The sequence below is a fragment of the Papio anubis genome, chromosome 4 (genome assembly GCF_008728515.1).
Source record: "Papio anubis isolate 15944 chromosome 4, Panubis1.0, whole genome shotgun sequence".
Lineage (NCBI taxonomy): Eukaryota > Metazoa > Chordata > Mammalia > Primates > Cercopithecidae > Papio > Papio anubis.
In genome coordinates, this window is record NC_044979.1 from 168,947,541 (window position 1) to 168,962,492 (window position 14,952).

Consider the following 14,952-nt stretch of genomic DNA (forward strand, 5'->3'; position numbering starts at 1 on the left):
TGGGGCATGATCAGCCCGGTTTTGATCCAACAAGCAAAAGCATCATGTGATGTGTGTGTATGTGTTTGTGTGTGTGTGTTGTTATATTATAGAGATTTGACCTCACATAAACATGACAGATGTGTGCACAGTCCAGGACAGGCAATTTCCCCCTGTCCAGTGCTGGAGCCTGAAGTCCTCAGGGCAGAAGGCTGGGAAGAGAAGGTAGACAAGAGGTGGAGGAAGCAGGGACAAGCTGAAATCTAAGGTTCATCTGCTACCCTCCTCAGTTGCTCTCTATCTCCACACCTCCAACTTACACGACCACACGAGATCCACCAGGAGCTGGAGGAGCCTGGAGCCTGTCTGTATCCCCGCCATCTAGGACGTCAGCAGAGAAGCCACAGGTCATGAGCTGCAAAGATGGATGCCTTGTGCCCTGCCCCAGCCTCCCAAGGGTAAAGGAATATGGCTGCACCTTTTCTTCCATCTTTCAAGTCTTGCACATTGCTAGGGTTTGAAGTGTCCCCAAATTCCACGTGCTGGAAATTTAATTCCCAATATGGCAGTATGGAGGAATGAGGCCTTTCAGAGGTGATTGGTTATGGTGATCCTGCCCTCATGGATGGGTGGACTCATTCATGGACTAATGGGTTCATGGACCAATGAGTTATCATGGGAGTGGGACTGGGGGCTTTATAAAAGAGGGGATGGGTGCGGTGGCTCACTCCTGTAATCCCAACACTTTGGGAGGCCGAGGCAGGTGGATCACTTGAGGTCAGTAGTTCAAGACCAGGGCAACATGGTGAAACACCATCCCTACTAAAAATACAAAAATTAGCCTGGTGTGGTGGCAGGCACCTGTAATTCCAGCTACTTGGGAGGCTGAGGCAGGAGAATTGCTTGAACCTGGGAGGCAGAGGTTGCAGTGAGCCAAGCTCGCACCATTGCACTCCAGCCTGGGCAACAAAGTGATACTCCATCTCAAAAGAAAAAAAAAGAGGAAGACCGATCTGAGTACCTTAGCACCCTCAGCCCCCTTGCCATGTGATGCCCTGCCCACCTTAGGACTCTGCAGAGAATCTCCATCAGCAAAAAGGCCCTCACCAGATGCAGTCCCCAGACCTTGGACTTCTCAGCCTCCCAAACTGTAAGAAATAAATGCCTTTTCTTTATCAATGACCCAGCTTCAGATACTCAGTTATAAGCAACAGAAAATGGACTAAGACACACACAAACATCCTTCCCTGCCCATGTTACCTCAGAACTTTTCAGGAAGGGGAATTCTAGGAAATGCAGTTACAGTTTAGCAGACCTACTGCAGTGCAAACCCACCACAGGCCAAGTCACTGAACTCTGCTCATGTCCCCATGGGACGGCCATTGCTTGCCTAACTGGGAGGTCTGGGTGTTACAATACCTAGAGAAGCACCACTGGCTGGCAAAAAATGTTGGCTTCTTTCTGCCATCCCCCGCCCACTCTCCTGAGGGAGGCAAGAGGAGCCCCTCTAGGCTATTAGAAATGCTTCAGAAAAGTCAACTGATTAGAAGGTAAGGAATTAATGGAAAGGGATGGTGCAGATGCAGGGTTTGTAGGGCTGAAGTGTATATAATATATGGAGCCCCGTTTATAAACAAATACACAACTTACTATAAAATTAAGCACCAAAGTATTGTTCCCCCCGCCCCCCGCCCCGGAGATGGAGCCTTACTCTGCCACCCAGGCTGGAGCACAGTGGTGCTATCTCAGCTCACTGCAACCTCCACCTCCCCAGTTCAAGCAATTCTCATGCCTCAGCCTCCCAAGTAGCTGGGATTACAGGCACCTGCCACTATGCCTGGCTAATTTTTGTATTTTTAGTAGAGATGGGGTTTTACCATGTTGGCCAGGCTGGTCTTGAACTCCTGACCTCAGGTGATCCACCCGCCTTGGCCTCCCAAAGTGCTGGAATTACCGATGTGAGCCACCACATCTGGCCAAAAGTATTTCTTTAGAATGAGAAAACAAGTTACTTTTTTTTTTTTTTTTTTTTTTGAGACAGAGTCTTGCTCTGTGGCTCAGGCTAGAGTGCAGTGGCATGATCTCAGCTCACTGTAACCTCCACCTCCCTCCTGTCTCAGCTTCCCAAGTAGCTGGGATTACAGGCACATGCCACCACACCTGGCTATTTTTTGTATTTTTAGTAGAGACGGGTTTCACCATGTTGGCCAGGCTGGTCTTAAACTCGCGACCTCAGGTGATCCACCTGGCTCAGCCTCTCAAAGCGTTGGGATTACAGGCGTGAGCCACCGCACCCAGCCATCAAAGATGTAACCTTGAAGCAAACTGCAGAAGCCTTTTTCCTTAGCCTTAAAATGGGCTCCACGTCCCTCCCTTCTTCACAGTATAAACTCCCTTCACATTTATCTAACTGTATGCTCGTGTCTAGTTATGTGCCTTCTTAGAGGTTCCAGACGCTAATCTTGAGACAGACAGACCAAGCCTGGAGATCCTGCTGCAAAATTCCAGATATGACTTCAAAGCGTCTAATTAAGAATCCAGCTATTGTTGAGATGATGCCAGCCCACGCTTCCAGTAGACTAGAACCCAAGACAGCCACTGGAACAGGACAAACAGACATTGTACTTAGCATAATCCTTGCCTGACTTCCACATCGTTTTCCCTTTTTAAACCCTTGTCTTTCCCACTCCCCATACCCAAGGTGATTGCTTTGGGGATACGAATCCAACCACTTCCCCTTGCTAGCTTGGGAAATAAAGTCACTTTCCACCACATCTTGCTCTTGTTAATTAGACTCTGCAAGCAGCCAGCGACTGAACCAGCATTCGGTTACATCCCCTGAGGCAGATGACACTTGCGAGATCCCATAACCGATTTCTTCTTAGTATGTTGGCATCTTTCCCCCAGTCGTTTTCTTTTAATTTTATTTATTTGTTTGAAAATGGAATCCTTCTTGCAATCATGTCATTTTCAGTGCTTTTTTTTTTTTTTTTTTTTTGAGACGGAGTCTCCGTCTGTCACCCAGGCTGGGGTGCAGTGGCGCCCTCTCCGCTCACTGCAACCTCCACCTCCCGAGTTCAAGCGACTCTCCTGCCTCAGCCCTCCGAGTAGCTGGGATTACAGGCGACTGCCACCACGCCCGGCTAATTTTTGTATTTTTAGTAGAGACGGGTTTCAGTCATGTTGGCCAGGCTGGTCTCCAACTCCTGGCCTCATGGGATCCGCCGGCCTCGGCCTCCTAAAGTGCTGGGATTACAGGCTCAGTGAGCCACTACGCCTGGCATCAGTGCATCATTTTTGAAGTGATTCCAAATTATCGCCCGGTTTTTTCATGTAACATATAAATATATCTCTATATCTGGAAATATCCAATGCATAATTCAATTGTCTGCTAGGTATTTCATCACATATTTTTACGAGCGTGGCCAATTTCAAAAGAGTTCACAAGGAGGAAATACAAGAATGTGGGAAGAGCAAAATAAGAGCTCTATGTTGCAAAACCCATTTTTGCTAACATGTCCAGTGGGCTCCCGGGACGACTTATTTTTAAATTCTTGGTCTCCCCGCACCGCGTCCCTCCTTTGCTGCGCTAGCTTATGACGCATCTTGGAAGAACAGGGCAGATTTAAAATCCTCTCCCAACAGGCGTCAGATTGGAGATGGTGCAGGCTCCGGCTGGGGAGCGGGCCTGCGGCTGCCCAGCTGCTAAAGGACTTCCTCCTCGTGCACCGCGGCCGGCTCCTGGGCAAACCCCATGCCGTTTCGAAATGCTGGAAGTTTCTGTCTCTCTCTCCCCCTGCTCGGAGCCCATTCGCCCCCAGAGCCCCACCCCCTCCTTCACTGGGCCCTTTCTAACTCCTTCCCCTTAAAACCCTTTTCAAAAGGGGGTTGACGGGGGGCGGAGGTTGCAGTGAGCCGAGATCGCGCCACAGCACTCCAGCCTGGTGACTCCGTCTCAAAAAAAAAAAAAAATGGGTGTGGGGCGGGGGGGAGTTGAAAGCCTAATATGTATTTTGGGGGCTATTAAAGCAAACATTTCGACTAAAGGGGCGAATCCTCGAATTGTGCGATCAAGCACCCAAGAGGAGAGTGAGGTGGGGTCAAGAGGGGTGGGGGCTCCAGGGAACGCCCGGGGGCCTGGGCCGAGGTCTTGCGGGGCCCTTCTGGAAGGATTGCGGTCCCCGAAGGTGGGCGTCCCGCGGGGCTCCAGTCTCCAGGACGTTCCGGGAGGCTCCGCGCTCCGGTAGGCCGGCTGCGTGGGGTCCCAGCGCTGCCGCCGCAGAGGCCCCCCGGGCCGCGGTTCCCGGAGCGGGAAAGTCCCGCGTGGGGGCGGGACGGGGCGGGGGCGGGGCGGGGCGCTGGCGGCCGAGCAGGGTCCCCTCCGCCTGGACGCCCCGCCGCCGCTCGGGAAGAGGCGGGCCCTGCGCGCCCTGCGCTCGCCATGGCGGTCCCGGCGGCGACGTGAGCGGCTCCGCGGACCCCGAGCGGGGCCCCGGCCGCGACCTGAGCCGCCGCCGAGCGCCCGGGGCCATGCGACCGACGCGGCTGTGGCCGCTGCTGCTGCTGCTCGGAGTCTTCGCCGCCGCCGCGCCCCCGTCAGGTCAGCCGGGCCTGGGCCTTCGCGGCGGGACGCGGGCGCAGCCGCAGCATGTGGGGGCTGGGGCACTCCCGGATCGGGGGATGGGGGAAATCTGCGGGGTGCTCAGATCGGGTGGGAATCTGTGGGGTGCTCCGGGTGGGTGGGATCTGCGGGGTGCTCAGATCGGGTGGGAAACTGCGGGGTGCCCAGGGCTAGAGAGGCCCGCGGGGAGCCCGCAGCGGGGCTGGGGTGGGCGGCCAGGAGTTCCGGGCAGGAGCTGGAAGACGGTAGGGCACCCCTCCTGGCGTCCTGGCCGCCGGGACACCCCTCTCCGGGAGGGGACACTCGCTGCCCCTCCGTGAAGCCAGTACCCTCGGCTGTGCCACCTCCGCCACCGGCGGCGCGCCGGGAAAGCCAGCGTAGCCAGAGTCTCCGAATTTCTCGGAATGAACAGCAGCAGCACATTGAATCCGGGGCTTGGGCAGAGGCTGCCTCTGCTGGCCACGGGTTCTGCAGCCTGGCCAGACCGCGCTTAGTCCCCACCTGGAGTGCCTCCCGAAGGCCTGGCTGGAAGCTAGACTCAGTCCCTTTGTAGAAGCAGCGGTGGAGCAGGGCCCAGGTCTTGGACAGGTGACCCAGACACAATTCCGACTTTGGCCTAGGGCGTATTTGACACTGGGTGTGAAATCCAGACAGTTCCAGCGGTCACAGAGATGGGGCAGCAGCATTCAGGCAGGGCTCAGAACTGTCCGGGTCCCTTCAGTGTTGGGGCGGAAGAAGAAAAGTGTCAACTGAGCCAGGCATTCATTCATTCATTTATTTAATTAATTAATTATTGTTTGAGACAGGGTGTGGCTCTGTCGTCCAGGCTGCAGTGCATTGGCAGCATCTCAGCTACTGCAGCCTCCACCTCCCGTGCTCAAGCGATCCTCCCACCTCAGCCTCCCGAGGTGGTGGGATTATTGGCCACGTCCGGCCAATTTTTGTATTTTTTGTAGAGAGGCGGTCTGGCTACGTTGCCCAGGCTGGTCTTGAACTCCTGGACTCCAGCAATCTGCCGCCTCGGCATCTGAAAGCACTGGGATTACAGGCTTGAGGCACCGTGCCCAGCTGAGCCAGGCTTTTAAAACCGGTTCTGTATCCACCCAGAGAGCTTCTTACCTGGCAGCCTCCTTAACCTCTGACACCAACTAATCACGCTTATGAGCCAAACATAAAAACCAAAAGGCGGCCGGGCATGGTGGCTCCCGCCTGTAATCCCAGCACTTTGGGAGGCTGAGGCAGGATCATGAGGTCAGGAGTCCGAGACCAGCTTGACCAACATGGTGAAACCCCCCCCCCCCCCCCCCCTACTAAAAATACTTAGCTGGGCATCGTAGCGCCTCCCTGTAATCCCAGCTATTCAGGAGGCTGAGGCAGGAGAATCGCTCAAACCCGAGAGGCAGAGGTTGCAGTTAGCCAAGATCTCGCCACCACACTCCTGCCTGGGCGACAGAGCAAGACTGTGTCTCAGAAAAAAAAAGAAAAAGAAAAAGGGCGAAAGACCTTAATGACAAATGTGTGGTTAGAATATTCTTGTGTATGTATCTGCATTTGTTTTGCTGAGTTCTTTCCCGTGGGGAGAGTGATATCATAGGTTGGACAGCCCTTAGTCTTGAGAACTTAGAAGATTCTTCCCATTCGATAACGTTGTGTTGGGGGTTTGTTTCTTCTACTGGCATTCCTTGCAAAGGCCCATAAGTTCCGTATCGCCTTGATCTGGGGTGCCTTGCATTCGAGGAAATTACTAACTGCTTTTCCATGGCAGTCAGATAGATGGGTTCAAATCCTGACTCCACTTCCACTCAGCTTCAAGTCTAGAGCAACCTGTGTGTGCCCCCTCCCTAGGCCTCCTAATGAGAGTTGATGATTGCCCTAGTGTGAGATGAGCAGGCAAGTGACTTCATACCAGAGAGGAGTGACTAGTGGTGATCTGTGGACTGTTTGTGACTTACCTGTAATGAGTCCAGAGGTTGAACGATACATTTAGAAACTTTATAGTTTGACGTTGCCACAACATGCAGGTGCCTGTCCATCTTGCTAACGATTAACTTTTATTGTATTCTACAAAAGTTTTGGTCTGTGTGAGATATTGCCAAAAAAAAAAAAAAAAAAAAAAAGAGCCGGGCTCGGTGGCTCACACCTGTAATCCCAGCACTGGGAGGACGAGGCGGGTGGGTCACCTGAAGTCAGGAGTTCAAGACCAGGCTGATCAACATGATGAAACCCCATCTCTACCGAAAATACAAACATTAGCGGGGTGTGCTGGTACACACCTATGTCCTAGCTACTTGGGAGGCTGAGGCAGGAGAATCACTTAAACTCAAGAGGCAGAGGTGCAGTAAGCTGAGATCAGGCCACTGCACTCCAGCCTGCGCAACAAGAGCAAGACTGCATCTCAAAAAAAACCCAAAAACAAACAAAAGAAAACTGGCTCTGTCGCTCCTTTGAAAAGTGGTAGGCCGGGCGCGGTGGCTCAAGCCTGTAATCCCAGCACTTTGGGAGGCCGAGACGGGCGGATCACGAGGTCAGGAGATCGAGACCATGCTGGCTAACACGGTGAAACCCCGTCTCTACTGAAAAATACAAAAAATTAGCCGGGCGAGGTGGCGGGCGCCTGTGGTCCCAGCTACTTGGGAGGCTGAGACGGGAGAATGGCATGAACCCAGGAGGCGGAGCTTGCAGTGAGCTGAGATCCAGCCACTACACTCCAGCCTGGGCGACAGAGCGAGACTCCGTCTCTAAAAAAAAAAAAAAAAAGAAAAGTGGTAGCAGCTGGGCATGGTGGGTCACACCTGTAATCCCACTGTGTCCAGAATTGGTAGGTTCTTGGGCTCCCTGACTTAAAGAATAAAGTCGCAGACCCTTGCAGCAAGTGTTACAGTTCTTAAAGATGATGTCTGGAGTTTGTTCCTTCTCATGTTCGCACATGTTTGGAGTTTCTTCCTTCTGGTGGGTTCGTGGTCTCACTGACTTTAGGAGTGAAGCTATAGACCTTCCTCGTGAACATTACAGGTTTTAAGGTGGCACAACCCGAGTTGTTCATTCCTCCCAGTGGGTTCGTGGTCTTGCTGCCCTCAGGAATGAAGCTGCAGACCTTCAGGATGAGTGTTACAGCTCATAAAAGCGGCATGAACCCAAGGAGTAAACGATAGCAAGATTTATTGCAAAAAACAAAAGAATAAACCTTCCATACTGCAGACCAGAACCCAAGCAAGTTGGTGCTGCAGACTGGGACAGTCTGCTTTATATTCCCTTATCTGGCCCCACCCACATCCTGCTGATTGGTCCATTTTACAGAGTGCTGATTGGTACGTTTTACAGAGAGCTCATTGGTTCGTTTTGACTGGGGGCTGATTGGTGTGTTTACAATCCCTGAGCTAGACACAGAGTGCTGATTGGTGCATTTACAATCCTCTAGCTAGACTTAAAAGTTCTCCAAGTCCTCACCAGATTAACTAGACACAGAGCACTGATTGGTGTGTTTACAAACCTTGAGCTAGACACAGGATGCTGATTGGTGTGTTTACAAACCTTGAGCTAGACAGAGTGCTAATTGGTGTATTTACAATCCTTTAGCTGGACATAAGGGTTCTCCAAGTCCCCACTAGATTAGCTGCAGAGGACTGATTGGTGTATTTACAAACCTTGAGCTAGACACAGGGTGCTGATTGGTGCATTTACAAACCTTGAGCTAGACACAGAGTGGTGACTGGTGTGTTTACAATCCTTTAGACAGTGCTAGACAGAAAAGTTCTCCAAGTCCCCACTAGATTAGCTAGATACAGAGCACTGATTGGTGCATTTACAAACCTTGAGCTAGACAGAGTGCTGATTGGTGTATTTACAATCCCTTTAGCTAGACATAAAGGTTCTCCAAGTCCCCAGTAGACCCAGGAGCGCAGCTGGCTTCACCTAGTGGATCCCGCACCAGGGCCACGGGCGGAGCTGCCTGCCAGTCCTGTGCCGTGCACCCCCACTCCTCAGCTCTTGAGCGGTTGATGGGACGGGGCGCCACAGAGCAGGTACAGTGCTCTTCCGGGAGGCTCGGCCGGGCAGGAGCCCACGGCGTCGGGGAGGCCCGGGCATGGCAGGCTGCAGGTCCCGAGCCCTGCCTCGCGCGGGGCGAGGCAGCTGAGGCCCGACGAGATTTTCAGCCCAGCGCCAACGCGCTGGCACTGCTGGGGGACTTGGCGCACCCTCCACAGCTGCTGGCCCGGGTGCTAAGCCCCTCACTGCCCAGGGCCGGCAGCGCCAGCGGCTGCTCCAAGTGCGACCCGGCTAGCTCACGCCTACCCGGAACTCGCGCTGGCCCGGGAGCGCCTTGCGCGCCTCGGTTCCGGCCCGCGCCTCTCCCTCCACACCTCCCGGCAAGCAGAGGGAGCCCTCTCCCGCCTCGGCCAGCCCAGAGGGGAGCTCCCACAGTGCAGCAGTGGGCTGAAGGGCTCCTCAAGCGCGGCCAGAGTAGGCGCTGAGGCCGAGGAGGCGCTGAGAGCAAGCGAGGGCCGCCAGCACCTTTGGGAGGCAGAGGTGGGTGGATCACCTGAGGTCAGAAATTCCAGATGAGACCAGCCTGGCCAACATGTTGACAACCCCGTCTTTACGGAAACTACAAAAATTACCTGGGCATGGTAGTCGGCGCCTGTAATTCCAGCTACTTGGGAGGCTGAGGCAGGAGAGTCGCTTGAACCTGGGAGACAGAGGTTGCAGTGAGCCGAGATCAGGCAACTGCGCTCTAGCCTGGGCGGCAGAGCGAGACTCTGTCTCAAAAAAGAGAAAAAAGAAAAGAAAAGTAGTGGTGCTTTAAACTAATCTCTATATTGCAACTATTTGAGCATTTTCATATTAAACAGCTTAAAAACAAACCTAATGGATATTTTCAAGAGAAACCCTTTTTTAGTGAAAACACAAAGTGAAAATATTCACAATGATTATATGGCAAATGAGTGGTAGAAAGGTTTTCACACTTTCCCATAACTTACCAGTGTAATTTTGAAATTGCTTTTATGGTCAGAGAAAAAAAAATGTTGGAAACTTTTTTTTTTTTTTTTTTTTGAGATAGTATCTCCATCGCTCAGGCTGCAGTGCAGTGGCATGATCACAGCTCACTGCAGCCTCAACCTCTCGGGCTCGAGCCTTCCTCCCACCTCAGCCTTCTGAGTAGCTGGGACTACAGGTGCACGCCATCATACCTGGCTAATTTTTGTATTTTTTGTAGAGATGGGGTTTCACCGTGTTTCCCAGGCGGGTCTTGAACTCCTAGGGTCAAGAGATCCACCCGCCTCAGCCTCCCAAAGTGCTAGGATTGTAGATGTGAAGCCCCAGCCTGGCACTGGAAGCAAATTTTTTAAAGGGAGACATAGTATCTATCCCTTAGTGTTGTATAAGGGTAGAATATATAAAATATGGGACCTGAGGCAATTTGTAGCAATGCCCTGTTAAGTAGTGGCCATTTGCTGTAGGTAGAAAAATGTAACCAACAGCACAAGTGCAGTAAGTCAACTGACTGTTCAGCTAGTTACCTGAGTGTTGAGGAATTAAGGCTTCTATTTGTAATTGTAGCAGCTGCTGCAGACTTTTTCAGGGTATTGGGTATGTACTGTACCACAGAATTTTTTATCATTATTTGCTGACTTGAACAGCCAAAGCTTCTCATATGCTTAGAGGCCACCGAGAAAGACAGTGTAAGTCCCTAGCAACTTAAAAACCATTGCATATGAATGTCCACTGGGTACGATCCCGAGTGTTCGTAATCTCAGCAAGTGAAAATATCATGTAGTTGGAATGCTTTTGCCACCTTTATAAATGATCATGATAGTAACATTTATTGGTCAGACGAGATGCCAAGTGCTTTATATACATTACCCCTCTTAGTTTTCTCAGCCATTCTTTGAAACTAGGTTATATCTCCATTTTACTCCCTAGAAAGGCAAACCATTCTTGATAGGAAGAGCCAAATAATCTAGGTCAATAACTTGATGTCCAGTTTTTGTTGCTGTTGTTGTTTTTGGGATGGAGTCTCGCTTTGTCGCCCAGGCTGGAATGCAGTGGCACGATCTTGGCTCACTGCAACCTCTGCCTCCCAGGTTCAAGCGATTCTCCTGCCTCAACCTCCCAAGTAGCTGGGACTATAGGCACCTGCCACCATGCCTTGCTAATTTTTATATTTTTAGTAGGGACGGGGTTTCACCATGTTGGCCAAGCTGGTCTCGAACTTCTGACCTCAAGTGATCACCCTGGCCTCGGCCTCCCAAAGTGTTGGGATTACAGGCGTGAGCTACCATGCCTGGCCTAGTATTTCTTGAAGAGAACAATTTCCTGGTTATGGCTGAGGAATCAGAAAATGCTTTTTTACTTCTCATCTGCAAGGTGATGGAGGTGGGATCAATGATGTTCACCTAATTGATTTTCATCATAATGTACCCCCCACAGAAAGATCCTAAAGGGTCAGTCCTTAATTGTCAAGATTAAATGATTAATGTTAATTATATTTTATTTTATTATCTGTGTGTGGTTTATGTTAATCAAACTATGCTGTTAAGACCCAGGATATCCTCCTATTTTTTTGTTTGTTTGTTTTTTGATATGGAGTTTTGCTCTTGTTGCCTAGGCTGGAGTGCAATGGCATGGTCTCGGCTCACTGCAACCTCCGCCTCCCAGGTTCAAGCGATTCTCCTACCTCAGTCTCCCAAGTCACCGTGATTACAGTTGTGCACCACCACACCCAGCTAATTTTTGTATTTTTAGTGGAGTCGGGGTTTCACCACGTTGGTCAGGCTGGTCTCGAACTCCTGACCTCGAGTGATCCACCTGCCTCAACCTCCCAAAATGCTGGGATTACAGGCATGAGCTACCGCACCCAGCCCCTCCTATTCTTAAATATGCATGATGTCTGAAATGCCTGGATCTTAGATAGATAGATCAAAGGTGGTGGGATGGGTCAAGAAGGCAGAGTTTGTTCATTCACCTCTTTACTTGTTGTTAAATGGTCCTACTGTTTAGCCCTGAGTGTATAAAAATGATTAAGACAGTCAATGTAGAGAATAGTCTACTTAGAGACATTACCAGAATGTCTGTATTATAATACATACTATAATAGATACACATGTACTGTATGCCATGATTTTTCAAAAGTACTAGAATAGAAATATTTTTAAATGTTATAGGACACTACTTGTCAGGAAGAGTTGAGGAAAGTCCAATAGAGGAAGAACAAACTGAGCTGGGTTTTGAAGCATGGAGTTTCAGATTGAAGAAAAGAGGAAAAGGCCAGGCGTGGTGGCTCATACCTGTAATCCCAGTACTTTGGGAGGCTGAGGCAGGTGGATCACAAGGTCAGGAGTTCGAGACCAGCCTGGCCAAGATGGTGAAACCCTGTCTCTACTAAAAATACAAAAATTAACTGGGCGTGGTGGCGGGCGCCTGTAATCCCAGCTACTCGGGAGGCTGAGGCAGGAGAATCGCTTGAACCCAGGAGGTGGAGGTTACTGTGAGCCAAGATCGCGCCACAGCACTCTAACCTGGGTGACCGAGCAAGACTCTATCTCAAAAAAAAAAAAAAAAAAAAAAAGAAGTAGAAGAGGCTGGGTGCAGTTGCTCATGTCTGTAATCCCAGCACTTTGGGAGGCCAAGGCAGGGGAATCTCTTGAACCCGGGAGGCTGAGGTTGCAGTGAGCCGAGATGACGCCACTGCAACACTGCACTCCAGCCTGGGGGACAGAGCGAGACTCCATCTCAAAAGAAAAAAAGAAGAAGAAATAAAATATGCAAAATTATGTAGGTCCAAAATAAAATAGGAGAGAGTGTATGGTATTTTAGGGACTGGTGGTGATTAGTCTGTTTGAGATAAGATCTTGAAGGATTTTCAACTTACTCAAGTCTGAACTCTACCCTTTATGCCAGGAATTGGCAGATTTTTCTGTAAAGAACTAGACAGTATGCACTCAGGTGGTTATAGAAGTTGGATTAAATGGCTGATTTCTCAATTAGATATGGCATTTGAGACTCTGCCTAGGGAGAGTGCTCAGGTCATGCTTATATGTGAAAATGTGTAGTTATTTTTTCCTCTTGCTCTCGCACATGCCCCTTGCTTTCCTAAGCTGAGGTTTTGAAAATGAAATTTTCACAGTTGAGTGAAAATGCCCTCTATAAGCACGTGTATTTCCTTCTTTAAAGAATTCCCTCTCAGGAATAAGAAGAATTGTTCTCTACTGTATTGTAAGACTTGGGGTTCGACCATGAACGCATTAGTCCAGTTCAATAAGCTTCATTTTTCTCGTTGGTAGTAGGGTCCATTTTGTGGGAGAACATACCAATAATTTCCTTGCCTTCAGGGAAGTTTAAGCTTATTAAAAGCAGTTACAGATATATTACAGATGTATTATTCAGGAAGTTTCTCAACAGGCAAGAAGGTTCAGCAAGTTCATTGTCTTAATTACAATATATATATATATATTTTTTAGACAGAGTCTCTCTGTCACCCAAGGTGGAGTGCGGTGGTGTGATCTCAGCTCACTGCAGCCTCCACCTCCCAGGTTCAAGTAAATTCTCTGCCTCAGCCTCCCGAGTAGCTTGGACTACAGGCACCCACCACCATGGCTGGCTAATTTTTGTATTTTTATTAGAGATGGGTTTTCACCATCTTGGCCAGGCTTGTCTTGAACTCCTGACCTCGTGATGCACCCACCTCGGCCTCTCAAAGTGCTGAGATTACAGGCGTGAGCCACTGCAGCTGGCCTACAACAACATCTTTTTTTTTTTTTTTTTTTTGAGATGGAGTCTTGCTCTGTGGCCCACGCTGGAGTGCAGTGGCGTGATCTCAGCTCATTGAAACCTCCGCCTGCCGGTTTCAAATGATTCTTGTGCTTCAGCCTCCCAAGTAGCTGGAATTGCAGATGTGCACCACCATGCCTGGCTAATTGTTGTATTTTTAGTAGAGACGGGGTTTTGCCATGTTGGCCAGGCTGGTCTCGAACTCCTGAACTCAGGTGATCTGCCTGCCTCAGCCTCCCAAAGTGCCAGGATTACAGGCATGAGCTACCATGCCCATCCAATTAGAGTAACTTTTTACATGTTGTATTTTTAAAACTCATAACTTATAATCTAAAATTTATGCTCAGCACAGCTAACTTTGGAGACATACCAAGAATAGCCAAATTTAGATTTGATTTTTATTTATTTATTTATTTTTAGAGATGGGGGGCGTCTCGCTGTGTTGGCCAGGCTAGAGTGCAATGGCTATTCACAGGCATGATCATAGTGCATACACTATAGCCTCGAACTCCTGGGCCCCAGTGATCCTCCCACCTCAGCCCCTTGAGCAGCTGGGACTACAGATGCGCACCACCACGCCCAGCTAAATCTGGATTGTGTGGAGTCACTAGGTTAGTGGTAATGTGTTACTGCGGTAAGAGGAACCTTAATACAGGAAATAAAAGTTGTCGTCAGATTCTTTGAATGCCCAGCCCTAAGCAGGCACTCACCCTGTTCCCGGAAAGAGCTGGGTCCAGCTGTGTTTTCTAGTGGTCCAATAACAAGAAGCAGACAAACTAGGGAAAAAGAGAGTTTATTGCTGTAACGGGAAGGTCAGAGATAATTCCACCAGACCAACTCAAAGTGTTTGATTTTCTTAGTGCTTGCATAGGTTTGGGTTATGTGCCTATGTGCGGTATTGCACTTGCCAAAGTCTATGGGTAACTAATTTTGTTTCAACTAGAAAGTCAGGGCCAAAAAAGTGCTTTCTAAGTATAATCAAGGTGTGAGAGCCCCGGTACCTTCAAGGCCTGCCTCCTAAATTCTATTTAATGAGGACTGTGGTACCAGAGTGTTGGTTTATTTATTTATTTTTGAGACGGAGTGCCACTCTGTCACCCAGGCTGGAGTGCAGTGGCACGCTTGCTGCAACCTCCACCTCCCGGGTTCAAGCGATTCTCCTGCCTCCGCCTCCCAAGTAGCTGGGACTACAGGTGTGCGCCACCACGCCTGGCTAATTTTTCTATTTTTAGTAGAGACAGGGTTTCACCATGTTGACCAGGCTGGCCTTGAACTGACCTCAGGTGATCCGCCACCTGACGTCCCAAAGTGCTGGGATTACAGGCGTGAGCCACTGTGCCCAGCCAGGTGTGTTTATTTCTATCTTATCTTACCTGATTTACAGTTTGGTCCGGAGAGCTGCCTTAGACTCTCCAATAAATCTATTCAAACAGCTGCCTCTGTTATCTTGACTTGCTCCAATTTTGGGAGAAGCCTGTGTAGGAGCTGTGTTTCATTTCTGGGTTTGATGTCTGGGCATCAGTTTCCCTGGGCTTCATTATTAGCTTACTGTGAAGGCACCGTTGTGGAAATTTCTCTGCGTA

At 49.9% G+C, this 14,952-nt stretch overlaps 1 protein-coding gene across 1 annotated transcript in view; it reads left to right on the forward strand.

The window, feature by feature from the left end:
• Window positions 1-4,509: 4,509 nt before the first annotated feature.
• Window positions 4,510-14,952, forward strand: part of IFNGR2 (interferon gamma receptor 2) — a 36,449-nt gene continuing 26,006 nt past the window's right edge. Inside the window, 1 exon segment of the mRNA NM_001168784.1 lies at window positions 4,510-4,579. Coding sequence (NP_001162255.1) covers window positions 4,510-4,579 — 70 coding nt within the window.